Genomic DNA, 24652 nt, shown 5'->3' with positions numbered 1-24652 from the left:
TTATTTGTTCGTTCATCATTTGATTACTGTGTCATTTAAATTTCATTTTACTGTTGTTCAAATCTATTTGGAAATAAATGCAGAAAAAATCCGCTATACAAACAAATATAAATCGTTAATTTCCCCGAGTATTCAAAGGAATACCACCTTACCGTTTTTTCAGTATGCATTTGATTTTCGTTTTTCTATAATACTATAATGATAATACTACACTCCCACACAAACACACACGAACGCATATTATTATTATTATTATTAATATATATATATATATATATATATATATGATATATATGTTATCCTACGTCGCTACAGCCACACAGAAACACGTGAGCACACAACTGTTACATGAATTGACCACTAAAATGGAATAAAAGGGCATAGACATGATAGACAACGTTGCGTAATATTTTTAGTTCTTTGTCTTTATTCATTTTAAGCTCTTATCATCATTTCCCATGTATATTCTGTATCTGTGTAACGTTATTCTGAAATAAAAAATTATGGTTTATAATCTGATCAAAACTCCCCGTTCTTAAGCTCCCACTCCTGCCCCTCACCCCCCCCCCCCCCTCCTTCAAATGGCGGGAAAGGTGAGCTGACGATCTCTTCCAATCAGTGCAAAAGCTAATCAAACAAAAGAAAAGGAATAATGAATAAACAACGAAAGACCAGGTGGTGCCGATCAGGCCACTGTACAAGCACAACAAAGGCATCGTATACAGAGTGGCGTAAATAGTCAATTTTGACTGAAAAGCGCCAAAAACTCAACAACAACAACAACAACTGACGATCTATCATCATTCTGTTTGAATTCTATCAAAGGAATTAAGATATACGACGTTGCGCATCAGCATACGATCATGTTTTCCTCAGCTGTATTTTTGTCTTATTATCTAATTTTCTTTGAATTGACGTTTGTATAATGTCAACTTAAATTGCATCACTGTATAAATCTATTACCTACCCTCACAAGCTTTAATTACTGGTTCTTTATTCACGTCACACTTTGCGAGATGGATTCAGATGTTATATTCTCTCTTGAGCCATGATGAAAATCGCCATTGCTTTCATGCCCGCGTAGCTCTCTTCGGCTGTTGGGAGGATTTGGTCCTCAGGGAGCAAGAAACCGTACTCCCCGGTATCTCGGAGCTCAACTATGTAGGAGTACTTGGCACCGAGACCTCCCGATATCTTATCTTCACCAGTAATGTATGGTGCGTAGCCCCAGTCAGTGCTGGCACCGGACGCGGGGGCTGGATAAATAAAAGAAAGAAAAAAAAAATAACATATACAGTAGTAGAGTGAGTAGTAACATGTGTTGCTAAACGTCGAAGTGATAACTGCTCACTAAAGCTGTATTTCTACTGCTATTTTAAACTGTATATATTCAAAGATATTAAACATGAATCGTGTTGAATGGGATAACAAATAGAGTTTTAGCCAGCCCCAATCATTTTATCGATTTTATCGATATTGCTCATTATAGTAACTGTAACAATGATAACAATGAGGAAGCTGATGATTATACAGATGATTATAATAATGATAAGGGTTTGTACATAAAAACTACGTCATTAAAATAAACGCTGGTGTGAATTCATATGAGTTATATTCAATCAAGAATAGACGATTATGCGTTTATTCCTTAATCTTTACAAAAAAAAAAATCACAAATACGAACAACTATAATATACACTTGAAATTTATGAAGGACAAATCATTTACTATGTAGAGACAAAATGAGTCTTCTCCAACGTTCCTCAGTCTAAACAAACTAATTTTCCATATCTTACTGTTTCATTCAAGTCGGTCTTGTTATACGATCTTACATAACAACAATTCCAACGGTACCATTTCTTTTTGTACCTTCAATTTATTGATTGTTTTTTTTTTTAAGACACATCTAATACGAAGACAAGTTAATGTTTGTATAATATATACAAATAGATTGTAAAAGCAAAGGTATCAGGGTACTCACGAAATAGTTTAGCTGTTGGTCCCGCTGTATAAGTTTTTCCATGTGTGGCGAAGATTGCGTTGACCATTTCATTCGCCGCATCCAGCTGATGACGCACATTAAAGGGAGAGGCAGAGAGAGAGAGAGAGAGAGCGAGGGGGGGGGGGGAGGGAGGAGAGAGGATATTGGGTTAAAAGGAAATGACATTCGCATTTCGGTTACAGTTCGTTATTCCGAAGGTTCGTTATTCCGAAGGTTCGTTATTCCGAATTTCATTTTCTGATCAACGAACCTTCGGAATAACAAACCTTTGGAATAACGCCACAAATGTTCGGATTAACGAAACCTTTTTCATTTTCGGATTAACGAACCTCTAGGTATAGGGAATTTGTGTGTTTCGGATCAACGAACCTTCGGAATAACGAACCTTCGGAATAACGAACAGCACCCCGCATTTCTACCGACTGTTTGAATATGATGCAGATATAAAGGAAATTTAATTCGAAATGTTTCCTCTCGTATAAAGTGTACCTTCAATTTGATATTGTGTTGTATTTTCCTCTTTATATGTTTCCCTTTATATACGAGTGTACTCCATAATGTGTTGTGCTTGGAGCATGCAGGCGTGATCGTGCATCTCCACTCCTTAAACAATCACATTGTTTGCCTGTCGACAAGAGAGTCGCATATAAGATATATTTGTTGGTTTTTCATTGCCTACACAATTCTGCTCTTAAATACTTGTCGCAGCTTTTGCACTGTCCCCAAAGTTCAGCTTATAGATTGCGCTCTGCCATGGATTCTACGGATGCAACGCGTAAAAACCAAGGCTGGTGAGTGTATAGTTTCTCATTTTTGTGGGCCAAAGGCATGGAATACCTTGCTAAAGGAACCCCACTCATCACCCTCGGTTTTAATATTCAAAAAGAATTTGAGAAAAAGTTCTTATATTCTTTGTGACTTTGTCACTGGGACAAATGTGGCTGTAAAGCGCATTGATCAGTTTATTAGAGATGCGCTATTAAAAGACCATTTTATTTTATCATTATTATTATCATTATCACCATCATCATTACTATTATCATTATTACTATTATTATCATCATCATCATCATCATCATCTTCATCATTACTAATATCATTATTATGAGTACTGGTACGTAGGAGCAAAGGATACGATTCATGACATTTTGCTACATTCTGTTATATATCATATTGAAAACGGAATGAAGAAATAAATTGGACTTAAATGACTTGAACGTACATTGTGTATCAACAGAATGTAAGGTAAAAAAAACAGCAAAGGAAATGAGATTCAAAATAGTTATCACGGTCTCAAACTAAACTGTGTAGTGTATGATGACACCGACTTTGATCCACGCGTAATTGCAGACACAGAATGAGTCAGAAAAACAAAACACAACACAGACAAAATAAGAAGGGGAAGATAGAGAAAGAGAGAGAGAAAGAGAGTTAGATAGCTTGAGGGAGAGAGAGAGGGATATACTGTATATATATATATATATATATATATATATATATATATAGGCGAACATATTAGATAGACGACAAAGACTAAGAAAAAAAGTGAAATAAACAAAACAAGATAGCAAAGCACACGCACAGGTACAAAGAAACTGAGGAAACAGGAGGGAGGCTTAGAGAGGGAGATGAGAGAAAAAGGGGGAGTAGAAGAGAAGGACAGACGGACAGAAAGGAAGGGAAAGAGAAATCGATTTGTTACCATGGTTACATGCGTTACTATTGTCATGTAGAATCTGTCAAAAGACGTCAGGATCCCTTCCGTTTGAGAAGAAGACAGACATTCTCTTTTTAAGAAACCCCCATATCAAGTCCCTCCCTCTCGCGCCACAAAATGTGCCTACCTCCCAATAGATGGTCAAGACACTGGAAGTACTCACAACTCTTTCATTTTCCCAAAGCCATATCCAACCTTTTTCGCCGTTATCAACAATAAATGATCAATGCTTGATTACAAAAACGCACGAGGGGAAGAGGTTATCCTCGATTGTTCTCCTCATTCCTGCTCCACATTAATGCTAATACGCCAAAAGTGAACTTATGTTGCAAGAAGTGGTGTTAAATAACCAGAACTATCGGTGTGACAAGTGCACTGGCATGACTGGTATGGAGTTAAGACCAGAGTACCATACAGCACCATAGAATGCTTGTACCTGATCAGCCATGTCCTTCGGATCATCTTCCTCGGCTGAGAAGGACCACGGCGAGATGACAAGCTGCGTGTAGCTGTGCCAGTCGATGAACCAGATGAAGTCCTGCCCAGCAGCCTTTTTCTCCCTGAGGAAATCGACTACGGCTTCAACCTCCTGCTCGGAGAGAGCTTTTTCGCCTCGATACAAGTTGGAGCAGGGGAAAGTACTCGCGCCTTCTCCTGGAAGTTGGGTAAAGAACAAAAGTGAATGCTGGCGTCTTAAAGTCTCAACGCATCGATTAAAACATCCTCATTCATGTCATTTGATGAGGGAGATATCCGAAAAAAAAGGAAAAATACTAATACAAATGATTGTGTAGCACTAACAATTTGAATGTGATTTTCGTTAGCATTTAGGCCTTGTTTGTGTGCAGAAGGCTTGGCATACTATATTACAAAGTAAATCAGAGGGAGAACATGAAAACAGCAATTGTAAGGCTAGGACATAATGATTGAATTTTCATTCAAAGTATGTTATATAACGAAAATGAAGAAGAAAAGAGAATTACTTATTTGAGTTAATGAATTGGCAATTGTGTATCTGTAATATAATATAAGAAAAAAAAAACAGCAGCTAAGAATCCGCGATAATAAGCAGCTGCTTAACAATCATGAATCGAGGCTTTGGATTAAATTTCAAAAGTAAGATATAACTTACATAACTATGAGGGACTTGTCTACAAATTAAAATTAGAATTAAAATCAGGTACAATATTACTGATCGTATGGTTGATACGACCAAGTAATCAAATGTCGGTATCGTACACATAACTGAGTTTATTATAGAGACATTAGAGGCAAATCAGATGTCATAACGTTGTGAAGTATAAACGATACCTCCCCACTCGAATGGCCAGTTCCGGTTAGGATCAGTGCCCGTGCATCCTGATCCACCGGCGTGGTCGTTGTTGGAGCGAGTTTTACGCCAGAGGCGGTCCTGCACAGCATAGGTTATATAGTCCATAAATAAAAAATGAGTAAAGGTTCAACAATGGTCACCCAGAAATCTTCATGCCAATATGGGTCTGTTGCTGTAGATATTATGATAAACTGTGCGCAAATTACTGCCACTCAGACTCTTGAAAATGGTAGAAATTACAACTATGAGACAAATTCACTTGATTATTGAATTTCTATATCAAACTATTTCTTGCAAAATGCACTATTCCAATAACTCATGAAATCATGAATGATATAACAGATAAAATCATCAGACCTTATCTTTCCTTAAAAATAGAGCCATGGTCCAACTTCTGTTTCTGGTGGCCCCGGACCACCCGCCTATGTCGAGCCTTAAAACACTATTTCCAGCTATAAGTGGAAATGCGGAATAAATGATAGTTTGGGGAATTTTGATAAAAAGCATGAAAATATACAGAAAATTGAAAATATTGCCTTTTTTGAAAAATTATGCACTAACATGGACTCAATGCAGAATTGAATTGGCAAGAGTGAAAAATGCACCTTATACCGCTAAATTCTGTATGTTTATGAGAAAATACAACTTTTTTTTTGAGAAAAAGCAGATATCCTTCCTTCATTCCCCCAATGACCCGTTTTCTATGCACATCCAATATATACACCCATTTTTTTCTTTTTTTTTTTTGCATCGCTGACAATCTTCCCTACATTGTTGTGATGATACAGTTCTCAATCTACACACCTTACGGCATCCGTGTCCTGCTGTGGAGTAGTCCCTAGGCCCCAGATCACTGATAAGGCATTGAAAACCATTGTTAAAACCTAATAAGGGGAATCAAAAATTTTCCATTTGGAGCGATTCCCCCTAAAGATACCTCGTTTTCGTTTTCAGACGCATATTCGCCCTTTGGACAGTTTTATATATATATATATATATATATATATATATATATATATATATATATATATATATATATATATATTTGCATTCAACCATTCATGCATACATACATAAGAATAATATTATGTGGAATAGGTTAGGAAGAGTGAAGGGGAGAGAGGGGAGATCACTTACATCTGTCCACGTGTATACATATCCGTCGACGTTCAGAGATGGGACAATGTACCAGTCTAACTTGTCGATGAGTTCCTGTACGCCTGGATCAGTACCGTAGTCGCTAAGCAGCTATAGACAAGTATAAAGTAAGCAAAAGGAAATGTTGGTAATCAGCCTGGTATCTTGGCATATGCTTGGGCGATATGTTCTAAAGGCACTGTTGTTACAAATTTGCCCATCGTCACTTTAGAATGTAGTTCTATGTTTTATGATCATGTGTATGCGATCACACGTGCGCGATCGCGAATGTTTGTAAACATCGCCGGTTACGTAATCTTAATGTTGAGTCATTCGTTTTGAACCGCAGCCCCACACACTTCGCCCAGGTTGAGTTTGATGTTGTGAATATATCAAGCTGGGCGTGCCTGATGGAATTTTCCATGTATGTGAGAATGCTTATGTTTAAAACCCCATTGGTGGCGCCAGTCGACAATCAGACTCCGGTTCAAGAGGACCGTTATAGCTTTCTCAACGTTCCCGTCCACGGTCTTGGGAGAAATTGCTTTCCCTAAGACAAGTACTCTGCTAACTGAGTTTAAGCGCTAAGAGGCAGGACAATCCAGGAGATGCCAACCTGCTTCTAGCCCGTTTTCCTTCGACGACGACGGCGACAATAAGTTTTCGTCGACTTGGCCAGGCGAACCACCAGGCGGTCTGGAGCCAACGCCCACCTGTGATTGCTACAAGGCAACCAGTGGGAGCCACGCCGAGGTCGATCCAGGGTGCCGAGACGGTGTGAATGGCAACGCGCACCCAGCGGCCAACGCCCTTCTGTCTGGCATAGTCGCGGAGCTGCAAGCTGACCTGAAATAGCGTCGCCCGCTGATCCGACGACGTCCCCGTGCATCGACGCGTGATAGCGTCTGGCGTCGCCTCCCCGTCACGTCGCAGATGAGTTGGGCCCCTACGTTGGTTCTCTTAGGGCAAAACCCTGGCCAGGTACTACATTATCTGCATTTAAGTTACCTTTCGTTGAAACGATCCCATCTAACCTTGAATTGTTATGGTTAATTTCGCTGTAAAGTTAAAAACGAGAATTATTATTCTGGTTGGAAACTGATTGTTAAGCAGCTTCCTAATAACGCTTTGGAAGATTTATCTATCTCAATTCAATAAGTCCGCCTCGCATTCATTTGTATGAACTTGACCGTAACACTGTATCCATCTTGACCTTGGTGACCTTACCTGTGCTTTGCAATATTTGGGGGTAATGATGGTAACACACTCTGAAATAGTAGAGAGGCTTGGTTAACACACATTATTTATCTCATTATGTACGTCTATCATTGCTAAAGCGCTAATACTTCTCCTACCGCAGATAATAAAATTCAAAAGTTATGACGATGATACACATACTTCTGAATTCAGTTATTTTTTTTTTCTAGCATAATCTCCATTTCATCTGCTGATATTGAAATGTTTTTCTATTCTTTTTTTTTAAACAATAATTTACTCACATTGGCTGTCATGTACATGACAGTTGCAGGAGATATCCACTCCCTGGCATGGATGCCACCCTCGAAGTACACAGCCGGCTTACTGCCACCGCCCCCTGACGAGATCTGAAGAGAGAGAAAGAGTCACGTGAAGACTTTGTAGATGTAGTCACTGAGTGAATCCATCGTATAATATACATGCACCTGAATTGCAGGATATGATGTTTCATTTGATTTGCATGAGCACCGATGGGGTGGGGTTAAGGAATAACCCTGATGGAAAGAACACATGGCCCCACAGAGTGTTCACAGTGTGTTATCTTGATAGTGTGAAAATGATTTCACACTGTGGTGTGATGTTTCACAAAGTGTTCACATAGTATTGTTCTGTTTAACACTTTGACTTGATGATTCACAATGTGTTCAGAACATTACAACGCTTTATATCCCACATAAGTATGTTCCACCAGTGGGATTACTTGACTTTGGAACACGTGACTGAAAGATGTTTTTTCTCCCAACATCCATGCCGTGTTAGTATCACATTGTGATTTACTTTTCGATACCACTAATTTTACCCTACCTGCGATTGCAATCTATAAAAGTATAGCTTGCATCTATCGGCCACGGCCAAATCCGCTATAAAGATGCAGTTCTAGTGGTACACATCCGTACGCATCGCATAATTATCGATACATCAGTGTCCTTTAATCGTTATCGTCTTAAGTCTTCATTCGACTGCCGCGGACAGCGGTTGTACCGCCGGTGTTGTAACATTCAAGAAGATTAGAAACCAAAAATCTGTGTGGTTGATGGAATACATTTTTATCAAATCTCAAGTTTGTTAATAGATGTGGGATATAGAGCAAATGATCATCTCCTGTTTCTCGGGCATTAGGGATGGATAAAATCTAACATAGTTTCCAAAAGGGAAGGGAATAAAAGGAACTTGAGACAAGTTTCCGAACAACGAGCAGATGGACACAGAAGGATAAAGAGAGAAAGGAATGTGTCTTTATCATTTTTGTTTAGTTTGCTTCAGTGCCTAGATCTCACCTTTAATCCGGAAATTACTCGGCCCTCATACGATTCAATCGGCAACTCGAATTTTGTAACCAGACTAGGATACTCAGCCACCACGTCGTCAACCCATTGCTGGATCTGAAATTTAAGTTAATATTTCATCTTAGCCTTCTACGCACTTGTACATAGCGTTTTTATATACAGTATATCCCCCAAAAAATTGCAATCGGATTTTCGCATTGATAACTTCCAATATGTTTAAACTGTCTAAATGCCACTTCAGGGTCTTAAAATAGAACATCTTAGCTATACAGTGCGTATAAAAAAAAAACAATAAAAAAACAAACAAGATTTTATTTCGAATTTGTGAAGATTGTGTTAACTTAACACCAAAGTGAGAAGCAACATCTTACAGCCACATATCTCCTCTTTCCAATGATATCTTATTTATTCATACACGGTCATGGATGGCTGAATAATCATTCTTTTTGGACAATGGGTCAAATTGGACTTGGGACCAAGCTTAGACACTGCAAGAATCAATGCACCTTATTAGAAATTAACTTAACAAATGGAATAATGAAATTAATAATTGCAACTTACCATTGTCTTCTTTCGGATATCTCTTTTTAACAGACATCCCATGCCCCTCAACATGGCCACCATTCCTTTCCACACAGAGATTAGCTCTTTTCTCCATCTTACGCACAGCTCTGCGAATCATAGGGGCTTGTGGTGGCGTAGAGCTTTAAACTCATCAGTGATTCTTTGTCTCAGAGTTGCAATGTCAGGTGGAGGAGTAATGAACACTTTGCTCTTGAGATAACCCCAAAGAAAAAAGTCACAACAAGTCAATTCCGGAGATCGTGGTGGCCACTCCACACACTGGCGTAGCCAGGGGGGGCGATGGGGGCGGTCGCCCCCCCTAAAGGTGCAATCACACATCGCCGGTTTAGATGGCGGTTCATGGCGGTTCAGCAAATCGCCGTGCTCCGCCAAAGACCGTGTTTACACCGTACACAAACCGTGGTCATCCGTCACCCATCCGCCATGAACCCCGAGAACCGCCGGGAACCGCGGGGAACCGCCAGAAAAATTAAACATGTTTAATTTTTCGTGGCGGTCTAGGCGGTTTGAAATGGACCGTGTTCACATCGCCGTTCATCGTGTTAAGAACGGCATCCTCCGTCTTTGCACCGCAAGATCCGTGATAATACCGTGTTAACACCGCCATAATTTTCAAGCGAAAAGAAACAATGAACTTAAAAGAGAATAATGGCTCCGGCGACACTTCGTGGCGGAGCAATAAAAAATGGAGATAAACGCAAAGATGAACCCATAATGCAAGATCGGGCAAATATATTGAATGCTACAGTTTCCTTACTTCTTTAACACTTATACAGTAACAAATAAAGTTTAATGTTCAAAAAGTTGTTAGGTATGTTGAATAGTACATCATTTACATTAAAAGGTAAGTTCAGTCAAAACTTAACAGCTTTTAAGATGGCCAGCAACGTGTTACACACAGAAGACTTATGTAAATATGTTGGGTTCTGCTTTCGTGATTATGTATGCCATTTTTGTAAGACTGCATGTTGATACAGATAATATGTTGAAACTTAAGAGAGTAGAGGGAAAAGCAATGTTGAAACTTGAAAAAAAAACCACCATTATTATGTTACATGAACCTGTAAGTAAAGAGGAAACTATACACATAATACTATATATGCTTCTTTGATAATGTATAATGTACATAATATGTCTTTTTATTGACTGTTATTAAAGATATTATTATTATATTATCATCATTACCGTTCTTATATAGCGCATAATACCTTTGGCAAGGTCTCTATGCGCTTTAGAGGGGGAACAAAAAGATAAACAGGAAAAGGTAATTTCAGAAACAGTAACATGCTGCATAAATCATCATCTACAATCACTATGTTACTATTTTAACAGTTAAGTATTTAAAAACATTTTTGACTTATTGATGGAACTTGCATGTTCTATCACTTGGGATGCTGTCCACAGTTCTGGGGCGGCATAAACCACGTTTGCCATATTAGTTTGTCGTAATGGATCGAGGGTATCACATAAAGATTCCCCTTACAATTTAGGAACTCTCCTAGGCTCATATTTCACAAGAAGCTGTGAAAGATAAGAAGGAGCAATTTTGTGAAAACATGGATAAACAAGCAACAAGATCTTAAATTCAACACGCGAAATAATTATGTGAAAACTTGATTAAGAAAGAATTAAAAAAAGAGAGATGTTGAAACAAGCAAGTACTTGTACATCACTTGATAAATAAACCTACAAATGATCAGGAAACTTTGGAAACTATTTTGGATTCTGCTTTGATATGTATGTCTTTTTAATGACAGTTAATACGGATATTTTAAAAATTAAAAGAGAAAGAGAAAAGTCACGTTGAAACTTGAAGATAATTGCTTGTTGCATCACTCAAATTGTGTTTATATACCTAATAAAGCAAAACGCTCCTTGTTGAAACCTATTGAGGACAAGTGAAAGGGCTCTGATTGCATCCAACTACATGGGCTTGGTATGGACTCCTCCACCTTCCGGGACGATACGTGTTACTACCGCGTCAATCCGCGTTTGCTCCGTGTTCAAAACGTGTTGAGAACGTAGTCAAAGTGCTTTCCGCCATCATTGGGACACGGTTCACGGCGGTTTGAGAACCGCCATGAACCGCCATCTAAACCGGCGATGTGTGATCGCACCTTAAGATTTGGACCGAGGAGTTGGGAGGCGGAAAAAAAAAATGCGTGTATACTGTATGCATGCACATGAAGCGGGTCTCCTTTGCAACCTTTCATCAAATAAGATATATATCAAAGTGTGCACCAGATCGTTGAATTTCAATTCAAAATATGCAAAATCTCTCGTGCTTGGGAGGGGGATACCCCCTCCCAAACCCTCCCCCTCTTTGCCGCTTTCCCTAGCTAAGTAGGCCCTACACTTTTTAGATTAAAAAAAATTCTGAATAATTCTGAGTGCACAAGACTTTTCACTAATATTCCGAAAACTGAAGGTTCCCTCATGTATAAGGGGAATTTCCCCTTTTAATCGACCCTTTCCTCCCTCAGCCCCCCTCCCCCATCATTTTTTTTTTTTTTGATTACCCAAATGTTGATTCCATCAAATATGCTTATTATGCGTATACGAGATATCTCAATTTCAGCCTTAAAAAGATACAAGCTCCATCGGAAGGGAAGAGTGGAGATAACACTCGCCAACGCCTTCTTCCTGTTCCCCCCGCCATGCAAAGAAGTAGACTGTGGCTATACCAAGATCGCTTTATTTCAATTCTAAAAACGCAAAAGCTCCGCGATCGGGAGGGGGAATCCCCCTTCCCCTAAGTTCTACCTCACTAGACTTTATACATACGCACAGATGGTGCACATTCGGAATAAGAGCTAAATTCCGTGATTTTAACACTTCGATGAAAAAGTGTTGCACCAAAAATTTGCACCAGATCGCTGAATTTCAGGTCTGAAAACGCAAAATCACCTTCGTGTGGGAGGGGATATGCCCCTATCTACACCCTCGTGTGCATGCTTTTTCTGTTTGATTGCTGAACAGACAGCATTCATGATATTCAGTGTAAGAATTAATACAAGAAGACTAGTGTGTTTGAATTATACTGTTTTATAGGCAAATTGTTCAATAATAATCTACAATAAAATATACGGCAACCTTAAACAAGTGGGACTGTTTCAACTCGTTAAAACACGCAAAAACATGCATCAAATTGCACCATTTGCAACATCAAAATGCAAAAAGTTCTCACCGTAGGAGGGGGGACACCCCCTCCCACACCCTCCCCTACCCCCTCGCTCGCTCCGCTCGCTCGGGTTCAGTCGAGTTCGTGATATACAGTGAAAAGAATTAATACAAGAAGTGTATCTAAATTATACCATTTTAAAGGCAAATTGTTCAATAATAATCTACACTAAAATATACTGCTACCTTAAACAAGTGGGACTGTTTCACGTCGATAAAACGCGCAAAAACATGCATCAAATTGCACCATTTGCAAAATCAAAATGCAAAAAGTTCTTACCGTGGGAGGGGGGACACCCCCCTCCCACACCCTCCCCTCCCCCCTCGTTGGCTCCGCTCGCTCGGGTTCAGTCGCGTTCATGATATTCAGTGAAAAGAATTAATACAAGAAGTGTATAGGAATTATACCATTTTATAGGCAAATTGTTCAATAATAATCTACACTAAAATATACTGCAATCTTAAACAAGTGGGACTATTTCACGTCGTTAAAACACGCAAATACATGCATCAAATTGCACCATTTGCAAAATCAAAATGTAAAAAGTTCTCACCGTGGGAGGGGGGTTTCCCCCTCACCCTCCCCTACCCCCTCGCTCGCTCCGCTCGCTCCGCTCGCTCGGGTTCAGTCGCGTTCATGATATTCAGTGAAAAGAATTAATACAAGAAGTGTATTTGAATTATACCATTTTATAGGCAAATTGTTCAATAATAATCTACACTAAAAGATACTGCTACCTTAAACAAGAGGGACTGTTTCACGTCAATAAAACGTGCAAAAACATGCATCAAATTGCACCATTTGCAACATCAAAATGCAAAAAGTTCTTATCGTGGGAGGGGGGACACCCCCCTCCCACACCCTCCCCTCCCCCTCGCTCGCTCCGCTCGCTCGGGTTCAGTCGCGTTCATGATATAAAATATACTGCAATCTTAAACAAGTGGGACTGTTTCACGTCGTTAAAACATGCATCAAATTGCACCATTTGCAAAATCAAAATGTAAAAAGTTCTCACCGTGGGAGGGGGGAAACCCCCCTCCCACACCCTCCCCTACCCCCTCGCTCGCTCCGCTCGCTCGGGTTCAGTCGCGTTCATGATATTCAGTGAAAAGAATTCATACAAGAAGTGTATTGGAATTATACCATTTTATAGGCAAATTGTTCAATGATAATCTACTCTAAAATATACTGCAATCTTAAACAAGTGGGACTGTTTCACGTCGTTAAAACACGCAAATACATGCATCAAATTGCACCATTTGCAACATCAAAATGCAAAAAGTTCTTATCGTGGGAGGGGGGACACCCCCCTCCCCCTCGCTCGCTCCGCTCGCTCGGGTTCAGTCGCGTTCATGATATAAAATATACTGCAATCTTAAACAAGTGGGACTGTTTCACGTCGTTAAAACATGCATCAAATTGCACCATTTGCAACATCAAAATGCAAAAAGTTCTCACCGTAGGAGGGGGGACACCCCCTCCCACACCCTCCCCTACCCCCTCGCTCGCTCCGCTCGCTCGGGTTCAGTCGAGTTCGTGATATACAGTGAAAAGAATTAATACAAGAAGTGTATCTAAATTATACCATTTTAAAGGCAAATTGTTCAATAATAATCTACACTAAAATATACTGCTACCTTAAACAAGTGGGACTGTTTCACGTCGATAAAACGCGCAAAAACATGCATCAAATTGCACCATTTGCAAAATCAAAATGCAAAAAGTTCTTACCGTGGGAGGGGGGACACCCCCCTCCCACACCCTCCCCTACCCCCTCGCTCGCTCCGCTCGCTCGGGTTCAGTCGCGTTCATGATATTCAGTGAAAAGAATTCATACAAGAAGTGTATTGGAATTATACCATTTTATAGGCAAATTGTTCAATGATAATCTACTCTAAAATATACTGCAATCTTAAACAAGTGGGACTGTTTCACGTCGTTAAAACACGCAAATACATGCATCAAATTGCACCATTTAGTTATATATTTTGCAAAATCAAAATGTAAAAAGTTCTCACCGTGGGAGGGGGGAAACCCCCCTCCCACACCTTCCCCTACCCCCTCGCTCGCTCCGCTCGCTCGGGTTCAGTCGCGTTCATGATATTCAGTGAAAAGAATATTTGAATTATACCATTTTATAGGCAAATTGTTCAATAATAATCTACACTAAAATATACTGCTACCTTAAACAAGTGGGACTGTTTCACGTCGATAAAACGCGCAAAAACATGCATCAAATTGCACCATTTGCAACATCAAAATGCAAAAAGTTCTTATCGTGGGAGGGGGGACACCCCCCTCCCACACCCTCCCCTCCCCCCTCGCTCGCTCCGCTCGCTCGGGTTCAGTCGCGTTCATGATATTCAGTGAAAAGAATTAATACAAGAAGTGTATCTAAATTATACCCTTTTATAGGCAAATTGTTCAATAATAATCTACATCAAAATAAACTGCTACCATAAACAAGTGGGACTGTTTCACGTCGATAAAACGCGCAAAAACATGCATCAAATTGCACCATTTACAACATCCAAATGCAAAAAAGTTCTTACCGTGGGAGGGGGGACACCCCCCTCCCACACCCTCCCCCCCCCCCCCTCGCTCGCTCCGCTCGTTCGGGCTCGGTCGCTTCGCTCCCTCGCAGACTAACCGCCCCCCCCAAGATGAAATCCTGGCTACGCCGTTGACTCCACATCATGATACATAGCAATCACCCGATTTCCAAGTACCTCAGCCAATCTGTTTCTTACTGCAACTGGTCGTTGGGCTGGTGCGCCATCCTGTGCCCCATCATAGGCGTCTGAACACACCCCTTTGTTGCACAGGAAAAATTTTCCATTAATTCAGGAATCACATGTTCATTTAAGCTTTGTAAGTATCCATTTCCGTTCATGTTGTTTTCAAAGAAGAAGGACCCTAGGAGCAAACCGTTTCCACAAAGTCCAGCCCAGACAGTCAGCTTCCCCCCCCCCCCCCCAAAAAAAAAAGAATTGGAAAGGATTTATGCTGGTCTTACTAAATGAAACTTGGTCCCAAGTCCAATTTGACCCATTGTCCAAAAAGAATGATTACTCAGCCATCCATGACCGTGTAAGAATAAATAAGACATCATTGGAAAGAGGAGATCTGTGGCTTTAAGACGTTGCTACTCACTTTGGTGTAAAGTTAACACAATATTCACAAATACGAAATTAAATCTTGTTGCGTTTATTTTGATCATTGGAAAGAGGAGATCTGTGGCTTTAAGACGTTGCTACTCACTTTGGTGTAAAGTTAACACAATCTTCACAAATACGAAATTAAATCTTGTTGCGTTTATTTTGATACGTACTGTATTTCGCAGAAAACCCCATCACAAAGAAATGTAAATCGTTGTAAGCATGTCATGTGTCTGATTCTTCCAAGTTTAGCACTTGGATGCTCTTGGACCTGCATATTATTTGTGTGAACACAGTGGACAGAACTTGGAGAGAAGAGATTCCTGACAAGCTCTACAAAACTCCACATTTCTCTTTGACCACTGAAGCAAATTGGATGGGGTTTATTGTAAGATGTGGGTATTAGGTTATAATTTCATACCCTGAAATTATATTTGGATTGGTTCACTATTCTTAAAGTTATCATTGCGGAGGGTCTCGTTATTTATTTATTTATTTTTATTTATTTATTTATTTATTATAATTTTTTTTTTTTTTTTTGGGGGGGGGGACATACGTTACAGTTACATACATTTGCTAGGAAAGCAAAGGTCTCTGGTGGAGGGATAGGAAATAATTTCATATACATATACGAAATAATCAAAGTAAAATCATATACCTGTGAATATGTATACATATATATATAGGCCTATCATCACCACGTAAACCTTATCAAGTGGCTAAAACTTCATTTTTTTTTAAGATTTAAATCTAATTTTATTTTTAATTAAGTTCCCATATCCATATCCATATCCATATCCTAGAGCGTGCAGGAAATCAAGAAATTAAAAACAGTAGGTAAAATCAAAATGCAAGGGTATATCATCATTAAAGACAGCAAATTCCGAATCTTCCATTTTTTTTTTTTTTGACGTTGAAGTTATATAGCAGGGAGAACCTAAAATTTTGAAACGATAGGAGGGAGAAGGGTTCATTGCACACAATGTTTGAACTATAGTTTCAGTCAGTTATCAATGTACAAACGATATGGATGAAACCTATAGAGTTACATAATCATTCGTATACAGCAGCCAATTATTAGTAAACAATAGTATTAGTTAATTACCCATGAACAGACATGGGTATTCGCATAAACCATATGTATCACATATGAGAAAAGCCCAAATGATATATCCAAACTGTCATGCAAGCGATCCCAAACACATTGTAATGAATATAAGTAAAAACATGTAGTTGAGCATCATTTAATTTCCTATTCCCTCTTTTATGATGTGTGTGTGCAGGGGCGGATTCAAGGAATTCCGTAAAGGGGAGGCGCCTTTACAAAAATAAAGGGGGCGCACGTCCCCCTTCCCCCACCCCATTTTTTTTTTCTTTTGTTTAAAAAATAAAGAGGGGGCGCGCGCCCGGTGCACCCCCTTCTGAATCCGCCACTGGTGTGTGTGTGTGTGTGTGTGTGTGTGTGTGTGTGGGTGTGTGGTGTATTTAGGTGTGTGTATTAGAACAGGATATCATTTTCTCCTAATCGCAAAAAGAGTTATTGATCATGCCAATTTGTCAATCACCAACTTATTATCATCATCGTGCCATCCTTATCATACCTCATCGTAGTTGTGATATATGGAGTAGTCAAAATCGCTCAGGGATTGGGTGGAAGGTTGGGACGCCCGTCGTTGGACTCGTTGTTGTTCCTGAGAAGCTAGAGTAGCCCCGACATCGCCCGTCATTACCGTGAATTCCAATCCCTTGGCGGCCAGAGTGTCGCGGATTTCCTCCTGGATGGCCGGTGGAACCATGATGTCCACCGTCGAGCCGTCTATCTGTTTCACTTCTGACCAAAAGTCGAGCTGTATGTAAGAGGGACACATTTACAGTTAGGAATGACAGTGTCAGTTTACCAACCCAACGGGTACCTTAATCATCCTGACAAGTTGAAGTTACAATTCTTTTTATACAGAGCACTTTGACTGTCCTAAGTACAACAGGTGATGGCTGTCTTGTCGGTACTGTTCCAACCTCAAAATCAGATGTTTTGAAATGCTATTTAGGGGAATTCATTAAATCCTCAATATCATTTCAGTGCCACCAGAAAAGATCCTACATCTCTCTTTACCATGCCAACCTCGGCCGCAATTATCGACTACAATCTATGTCAAGCGTTATAGGAAAACTTGAAAAAGATTAAACACTTAAATGATCTATTCCATAATTTCGTTAGAAAAACCCCTCTTAGATATTTGGAGAAAAACAAAAATCAATGTTTTTGGAAGAACAATTGAGGTAAAAACGATAACTTCAAGTCAGATAGTTCAAATACTATAGATATGGTTGACACGATTCCTGAAACAAAAAAACAAAACAAACAAACAAACAATAGTCTACATTCAATTTAATTTGGCAAACAAAAACTTCAAAAGTGAAAGGAACAACCATGACCAAACAGTTTAAAAAATGTAGAGTGAACATGGTGAATATTCAACGTGTTGACCCACAAATCCCAAAACTCAGCTTTTGACTGGAATGCCTTGGGCGGACTCTTGATGCAAAGAGAGTAAATATGAGTAAAATGGGTTTCAGTTGGTTGAATCTTTTTGGTACATGATAACTTTTACCAATTCAATATTGGATATTAGGAATATAACAAATCAGCATGTATAAACAACTTCTAATAATTGACATTGACATATGAGAGGCTCTATTACACTAACTGTATTTTTGAAATATGAACAGAAGTTAAACGGAGTACAATACAAAATCTTCTTGCATAATTAAAATGAAATTTGTCATTAAAACGCAGTTTTATGATGGCTACATCGTATCAAACCGGATCTTATCCTTCTGAAAAATACTTTTTTTTTAAATGGAAATTTTACATTCATAACAAAAAAATTAAAACATGGAAATATGAGGAAAATTTGATTTTTGATATACTTTATTGTTTAAAGGTAGGGAATCCCATTTGCATGCCTTAAATGAAGAGTTGTATAAATACAGTGGTATGTTGAAGAGAGTGTCATTTTAGAAACTCCCATAAAGTATTGAAAGTGGAAGGTAACATTTAGTACATTTTTATTGACCGTTAGATTTTGAATTTAATTTTTTTTTCGGGGCTCACCGTAAATTCCAGTACATTACTAGGCTACCTTTGCAGACCCATGCACTGCATGTGTGTCCATCATGTATATTTTGTGAAGAAAGTTCATCAAAACTTACAAACATTTCTATATACATTCTTGCCACACACTCTTTATGTTATTACATCAGCTCTTATACTTTTAGATTTGTGTTTATAGATAAAAGATACAGAAGACTGCAACAAAAAGGCTTAAGTGTGGCTGACACACAGAACTACTGAGTAGTTGAGTTTTGTGCATTATTCAAATTGTAGATAACTATTGACTTCCAAATTTCTCAGCAGTGGCCTAAACAAGTCCCCTGAGGTTCATATTTAATGTTTTGCTGCATTGTGGGAGGTCTGTAAAGGTATCCCCTACCTTTAAGGCTTCTCCTGAAACATTAAGACGTGATTATATAGCAACATGCGCTGTCGATATAGTAGTAGAATATTACAAATTAGGGCTAGTGCCGGCGCGTGCTCAGCTCAGCCAGAGCCCAGACCAATTCTTCGACCAAATAATGCGCGAGTACCAGTGTAATACTATATCCGAATGGTGAAAATGTTCTATACAAATATTCTTCAGTTCTTTTGAATTAGAACTGATATCTCAAAGAAAAATTTCGTTAAACTTCCTCCCGCAGATCAGATATTTGATGAGATCCCTGGTGTTAGGCTCATCCAAGGCGTTTGGCAAATAATACTGTTTTAGGCATGCATATATCATACAGACAGCTGATCCGGGGACTTTGTTACGTCACGAGTCGTTTAGAACACAGACTCGGGTCTGTTCAAGGGTAAAAAACGAGCAGAATTTCCAGTACTTTTGAAAGCAGATTTGTGTTTCTCTGATAATTTTGGAAAAAGAATTTAGTTATTTAGGAAGAGTGTTTAATTCATCAAATTATAATGCAAGCCAATACCTATGTATAGAACGAAAATGTTATAGTGCCTTTAGCCTGCATTTTGATACGTATTGTGTTATTTATGAATTTTAACATAAGAAAAAAATCACTGTAAGGAATGTTATTTTCGTTACCATATCACCCAGGTTATGTTCAAGCTCCCGTAGCCATTGCCGATGTTCGTCGTGGGAGGGCGTCAGACGCAATACTTCGTACCTGTGGACGAAACATTATAAGAATGGAAGAATGGTTCGAACAGTTTGGGAAAGCAGCCTAAAGATTTCGCAGTTGTTACAGGTGCGAAAACTAACTTTTCGAGAAGTAAAAAGTGAAGCATCGTCCAAGAATGAGTTTCAATAGGGAAAACTAGAAATACTAGATCGCGGAGGATTTCTTTCTTTCTTTTTAGTTATTGCAAGGGCAGAACATGCATCGCTGTATTTTTTTACCAGTATTCATTCTCCACTCATGTGAAAGATTCCCAGGTAGGCGTGGAAGGAATGCCTTTTCAGTAATTTTGATAGTTAGGGCTGATTTTCAGAGGGATCCTTGCCGTACATTTAAAACAAACAAATAAACAAAATCATATGTACTTTCAACATTGTTTCAGAAATAAGAGAGCAAATTACGATTCATAATGAAGTCACCACACACACACACACACACACACACACACACACAATACAATGAAGCAAAATTGTTCTCTAATGGACATGCATTCCTGAATTGAAATAGATAATGATTGCGACCTAGGCGTCATTGCTATCGAGACGTAAATCAGTCCAAAGGTCCGTTCATCAAATCCGAAATGAAAGTCGGATCATAAATCAGAAAATAGGTAAAAAGGTGCCCGCAAACGAGGATGCGGAATTACGAACCTTATTTCTTTCTTTCTTTCTTTCTTTCTTCTTCTTCTTCTTCTTCTTCTTCTTCTTTTCTCTCTCTCTCTCTTTAAGATCAATACAATCCTCTACTACAATGAACATTTTTTCTCACGACCATGTAACTGTTAGTGGCTGTTTAATAGTTGCACCTCTTGAAAAAAAAAAAAACCACATGCTGCAATTATGAACTTTGCGCTACTTCAGAAATAACGTTGCTCAGTACTCTGGAGTACAGTACACATACCATTTCCAAATAGACCGGGGGTTGGGGATGGCTAACTCAAGACTAATAGTGTCTACACATACGAATGGAATTGACGACATCGCAAAAACTCGAATATACACACAACGAGCTCGAAATCGATGCGGTATATTTTTACGAGTGTAATGTGCAACTAGCTGTTTTACCAACGAAATCGATTGGAATCGCGTTACAAGCACATTGCATCGTTGCCTAAGAACTGTACTGTGAAGTGGTACAATGCAAAAGATATTACGTCGATGGGTCATTATTATGATGGCCTCTGTTACAGGTACAAAATGGATGAATGAACGAATGACTGCAAAATTGTCTTTCGCGATCTCGTTTGTGCGTCTGCAGGTGTGTGAGTGTTGGGATGGCTTTTGTCTCTGGAATGCTTATTGATCTATGATATAATGTTAAGCAAAATAATAATCAACGTCCACAGTGCAACGCACTTTTCTTTTCAAGTGATGTGATAGGCAAAACTACGTTTTATCACGTAATCAACTCTTGACCAATCCTATAGCAAGATTCTTAGTATGTGGAATATAATCCTTTATATCATGATCATAATTATTCAACCTAAACATGACACTGTGGCAAAATTGCTTGTCATGGCTATGTTATCAGCCAGCGTAAACACTCACATCTGCGTACCACTCAATTTAAAGCATCATTATTGTTTATTTCTTTTATCTGGTTGAATCAAGCAACTCTGCGCAACAAACGTTAATATTAAAACAAACACAATTATCATTGTAAGAGTCATTAATTGGAATGAATTGTATTTCTATGTATAATCTTTCCATTCTTGAGCGCATATATAGGGACATATTCACTACGTGTTTTAAGGGGAGAGAAATACAAACTACATTTACGAACTACATGTTCGATATAGTGTGTTTCGGGGGCCCAAGTATCGAAATTTATCAACACTCCAATAAAAATCGTCACCCCATCAAATATGACTCTAAATATAAAAAGCAAATTTCTTGTTTTGCTTCCAACAATGAATTAATACATCTGAAAAGAAAAACTAGATGCGTTAATTACAACTAACAGAAAAATACAAAAGAATTATCCACCGATGGTGATCATGATTTCATAACTTTTGTGTCGAATGATATGAGTGACGTATAATTGAGAGAGAGTATCTGAGAAGGAATTGTAGAGACCACTGAGATATTTCTTAGTCTATTGAAAATCATCTTTTGCATGATAATTTTCCCTCAAGTTTGCACTCAGCAATGCTCAGTAAATTAGTGAGAAAGAAGAAAAAAAGACGATCGTCACCCTTTCGATACGTGTTTTCCATGCTTTCAGAAATGACCCAGGTTTACACTAAAAAAATAATAACAAAATGAGGGCGTAGGGAATGAAATAGAGATATGAAGAGATAGAAACATGATGAATTTCCATAATATATATCTCTTGGTTTGATACGTACCCATCGTAGCTCCGACCCAGCGCTGCGCAAGCGCACGCCAACAAGAGAGTTATAGTCAAGCCCGTCTTCATCCTGTCGATGTCGAGCTCTCTTCTGACCTGTGCAACACTAGGTGTTCGCAGATATCATACAGTTAATCCTCTGCGATAGGTTACGGACCAATAAAGCTGTTCATATCTAGATTAACTTCTTGATTTTGTTCATATCCCGTGACTCGTATTATATGCTTCATACATTGATGGGAAAAGTGAGTGCTGAGACAATTTTGTAGAAGGGGGGAGTAAACTGTTTACAGAACTCGATAACGTGACCCTTCTGACCCACAATTAATGTGATAAGCTATCAAAACTACGAGCGACTGCCGACACTTGTCGCGCGCCGTCTGTTCACCAAAACGATTTAATGGCACATTACCTGATAGCGGAGTTCAGAAAAGCCAACCACCAACAAAAAAAAAAAAAACAACAACAACATATTTTTGATTAACTAACATAACTTTTTTTCATAACTTTATTGATTTTCATGATTATAAAGAATACAAATTACACAATAATTATGGACATAAGGAACAAAAATATAAACAATAAAAATAAGATCATCAATAAGACATCAAACGCAGTATCATTTTGTTCAATAAACAAGTCATTGTGGTAGTTACCAGTATAACATCTTGCAGGTTCTACCCTAACAAATACAGTCTATCTGAAATCTTCACTGGGTTTTACAAATCAAATTTCCATTTCTTAAAATGAAGATGGAGTTTACTTCGTTTCTTAGCCACATAATACTCTGTTTCTTTCTTAGTTTTCAAGTGTAATTTTAATAAAAGATTCAAAATTGGGTCTAATATTTTTAAATTTACATATATAAATGAAATATTTCAACGACAGAAACAGAAAAGATAAAAATTTCTTTGAAGTAACTCTAAACATTTTCTTGATATTATCCAAACTAAAATCAATATCATGTTTTAAAATTATTTGCAACAAATCATTCCATAGGGGCATTACTACATTACACTCGCAAAACAAAATATAGTGAATAATTGATTCAGGTACTATTCCACAAAAGCTACAGTTAGGCGAATCTTTTCTCTTTATCTTAAACAAAAAGTCATTTAGGCGATAGATTTATGAAAAATTTTAAAATAAAAAGTACGTAAACGAGTATCGATTGAACACATGAAGTTCATATTATGGACCACTTCCCAGTTTAAGTTTGGTGGAATACAGTAGTTACATATCTTTTCCAATATTCATAACGGTCATCTGGGGTACATTTATCTTGTATTACATGATATGCATACTTAGGGACTTTTCTTAGATTGAACAAGCTTATCAACAATCATACCAACAATATCATTGTCAGTATTTTCTACATTAGTAGATTCTAACCAAGAATTTGGTATACTTTTCAAGAAAATGTTTATTTCCTTCTACCTTTACGAGAAACGTCGAAGTCTAAAATTAATTCTTCAAATAATTTGTGTCCAGGGAGAGGTGGGTTCAATAGATCTGAAATCTTACAAACATTTTTTTGCATACCATTCATCATAATACAGATATTGTCTCGATTTGTATCTTATTTTCTTATATAACCACAATGACTGACAAATCCCAATATCTGAGAAAGTTTTCCCTAAGATTTCCATAGAAGCCCCTTCCATAAAAATATACCAATTCCTGAGGGAATCTGCCAACTGGATGTTATTAAGAGTGTTCAGAATGGATTCTGGAGCATGAGAAATCCACAAAATATCTATGTTTTCATGAATTTTTTTGTTTTTAAATGCGAGTTCAATTCTTTTCCACACACCGTCATAATTTTTATCTAATAAGCATTCAACCCATGTCATTTTTTGAGCTAGGGCATATGTATAAGGATCAATCATACGAAGACCACATTGCGTATAATCATTACACATTAAAGGGATCGTATAGTTTTGGTTGAGACCTAATTTCAGGCTTCTGACAACTTTTGGTGAGATAATGAGTATTATGTCAAGAGCATGTAATTCTTTGAGGAATTCAACATTTATTTGATGAAAATTGGTTTTGAAATGGCTGAGATATCCAAAAAATAGCGATTCTAACAAAGTGTGGGACCCACACTTTATCATGATCGCTTTGTTTTACTTTGTTTTTGGATGCTTCAGTCATTCCAAACCTGATTTTCATCAAATAAACTTTGAATTCCTCTGAAAATGGCATGCTCTGTATTATATCACGAGTGTTTTCTTGGTATCTCGCAAAAAGTTAAAAGCCCAATTCTCATCTCCACCAATACTGTACCATCCCTTTAATTTCCTTTTCACCCTATCCTTACCACTGTTCCAAATAAAACTATAAAATATCTTTTTCAATTCTTTGGAAAAAAAACCCAGAAGGAATTTGGATACCTA

At 38.3% G+C, this 24652-nt stretch overlaps 1 protein-coding gene across 1 annotated transcript; it reads right to left on the bottom strand.

Moving 5' to 3' along the window:
• Positions 1–1029: 1029 nt before the first annotated feature.
• On the bottom strand, positions 1030–22725 carry LOC140227645 (carboxypeptidase B-like). The gene is made up of 9 exons (XM_072308063.1): positions 22665–22725; positions 19811–19893; positions 17258–17503; positions 8724–8828; positions 7689–7793; positions 6190–6300; positions 5031–5130; positions 4140–4373; positions 1030–1256 (listed from the first exon to the last, which is right to left on the bottom strand). Exons 1-9 carry the CDS (start codon positions 22723–22725, stop codon positions 1030–1032), a joined length of 1272 nt encoding a protein of 423 aa, XP_072164164.1.
• Positions 22726–24652: the final 1927 nt, after the last annotated feature.

The sequence above is a fragment of the Diadema setosum genome, chromosome 4 (genome assembly GCF_964275005.1).
Source record: "Diadema setosum chromosome 4, eeDiaSeto1, whole genome shotgun sequence".
NCBI lineage: Eukaryota > Metazoa > Echinodermata > Echinoidea > Diadematoida > Diadematidae > Diadema > Diadema setosum.
The sequence above is the reverse complement of the archived record's forward strand: the minus strand, read 5'-3'. Positions and strand labels throughout refer to the sequence as shown.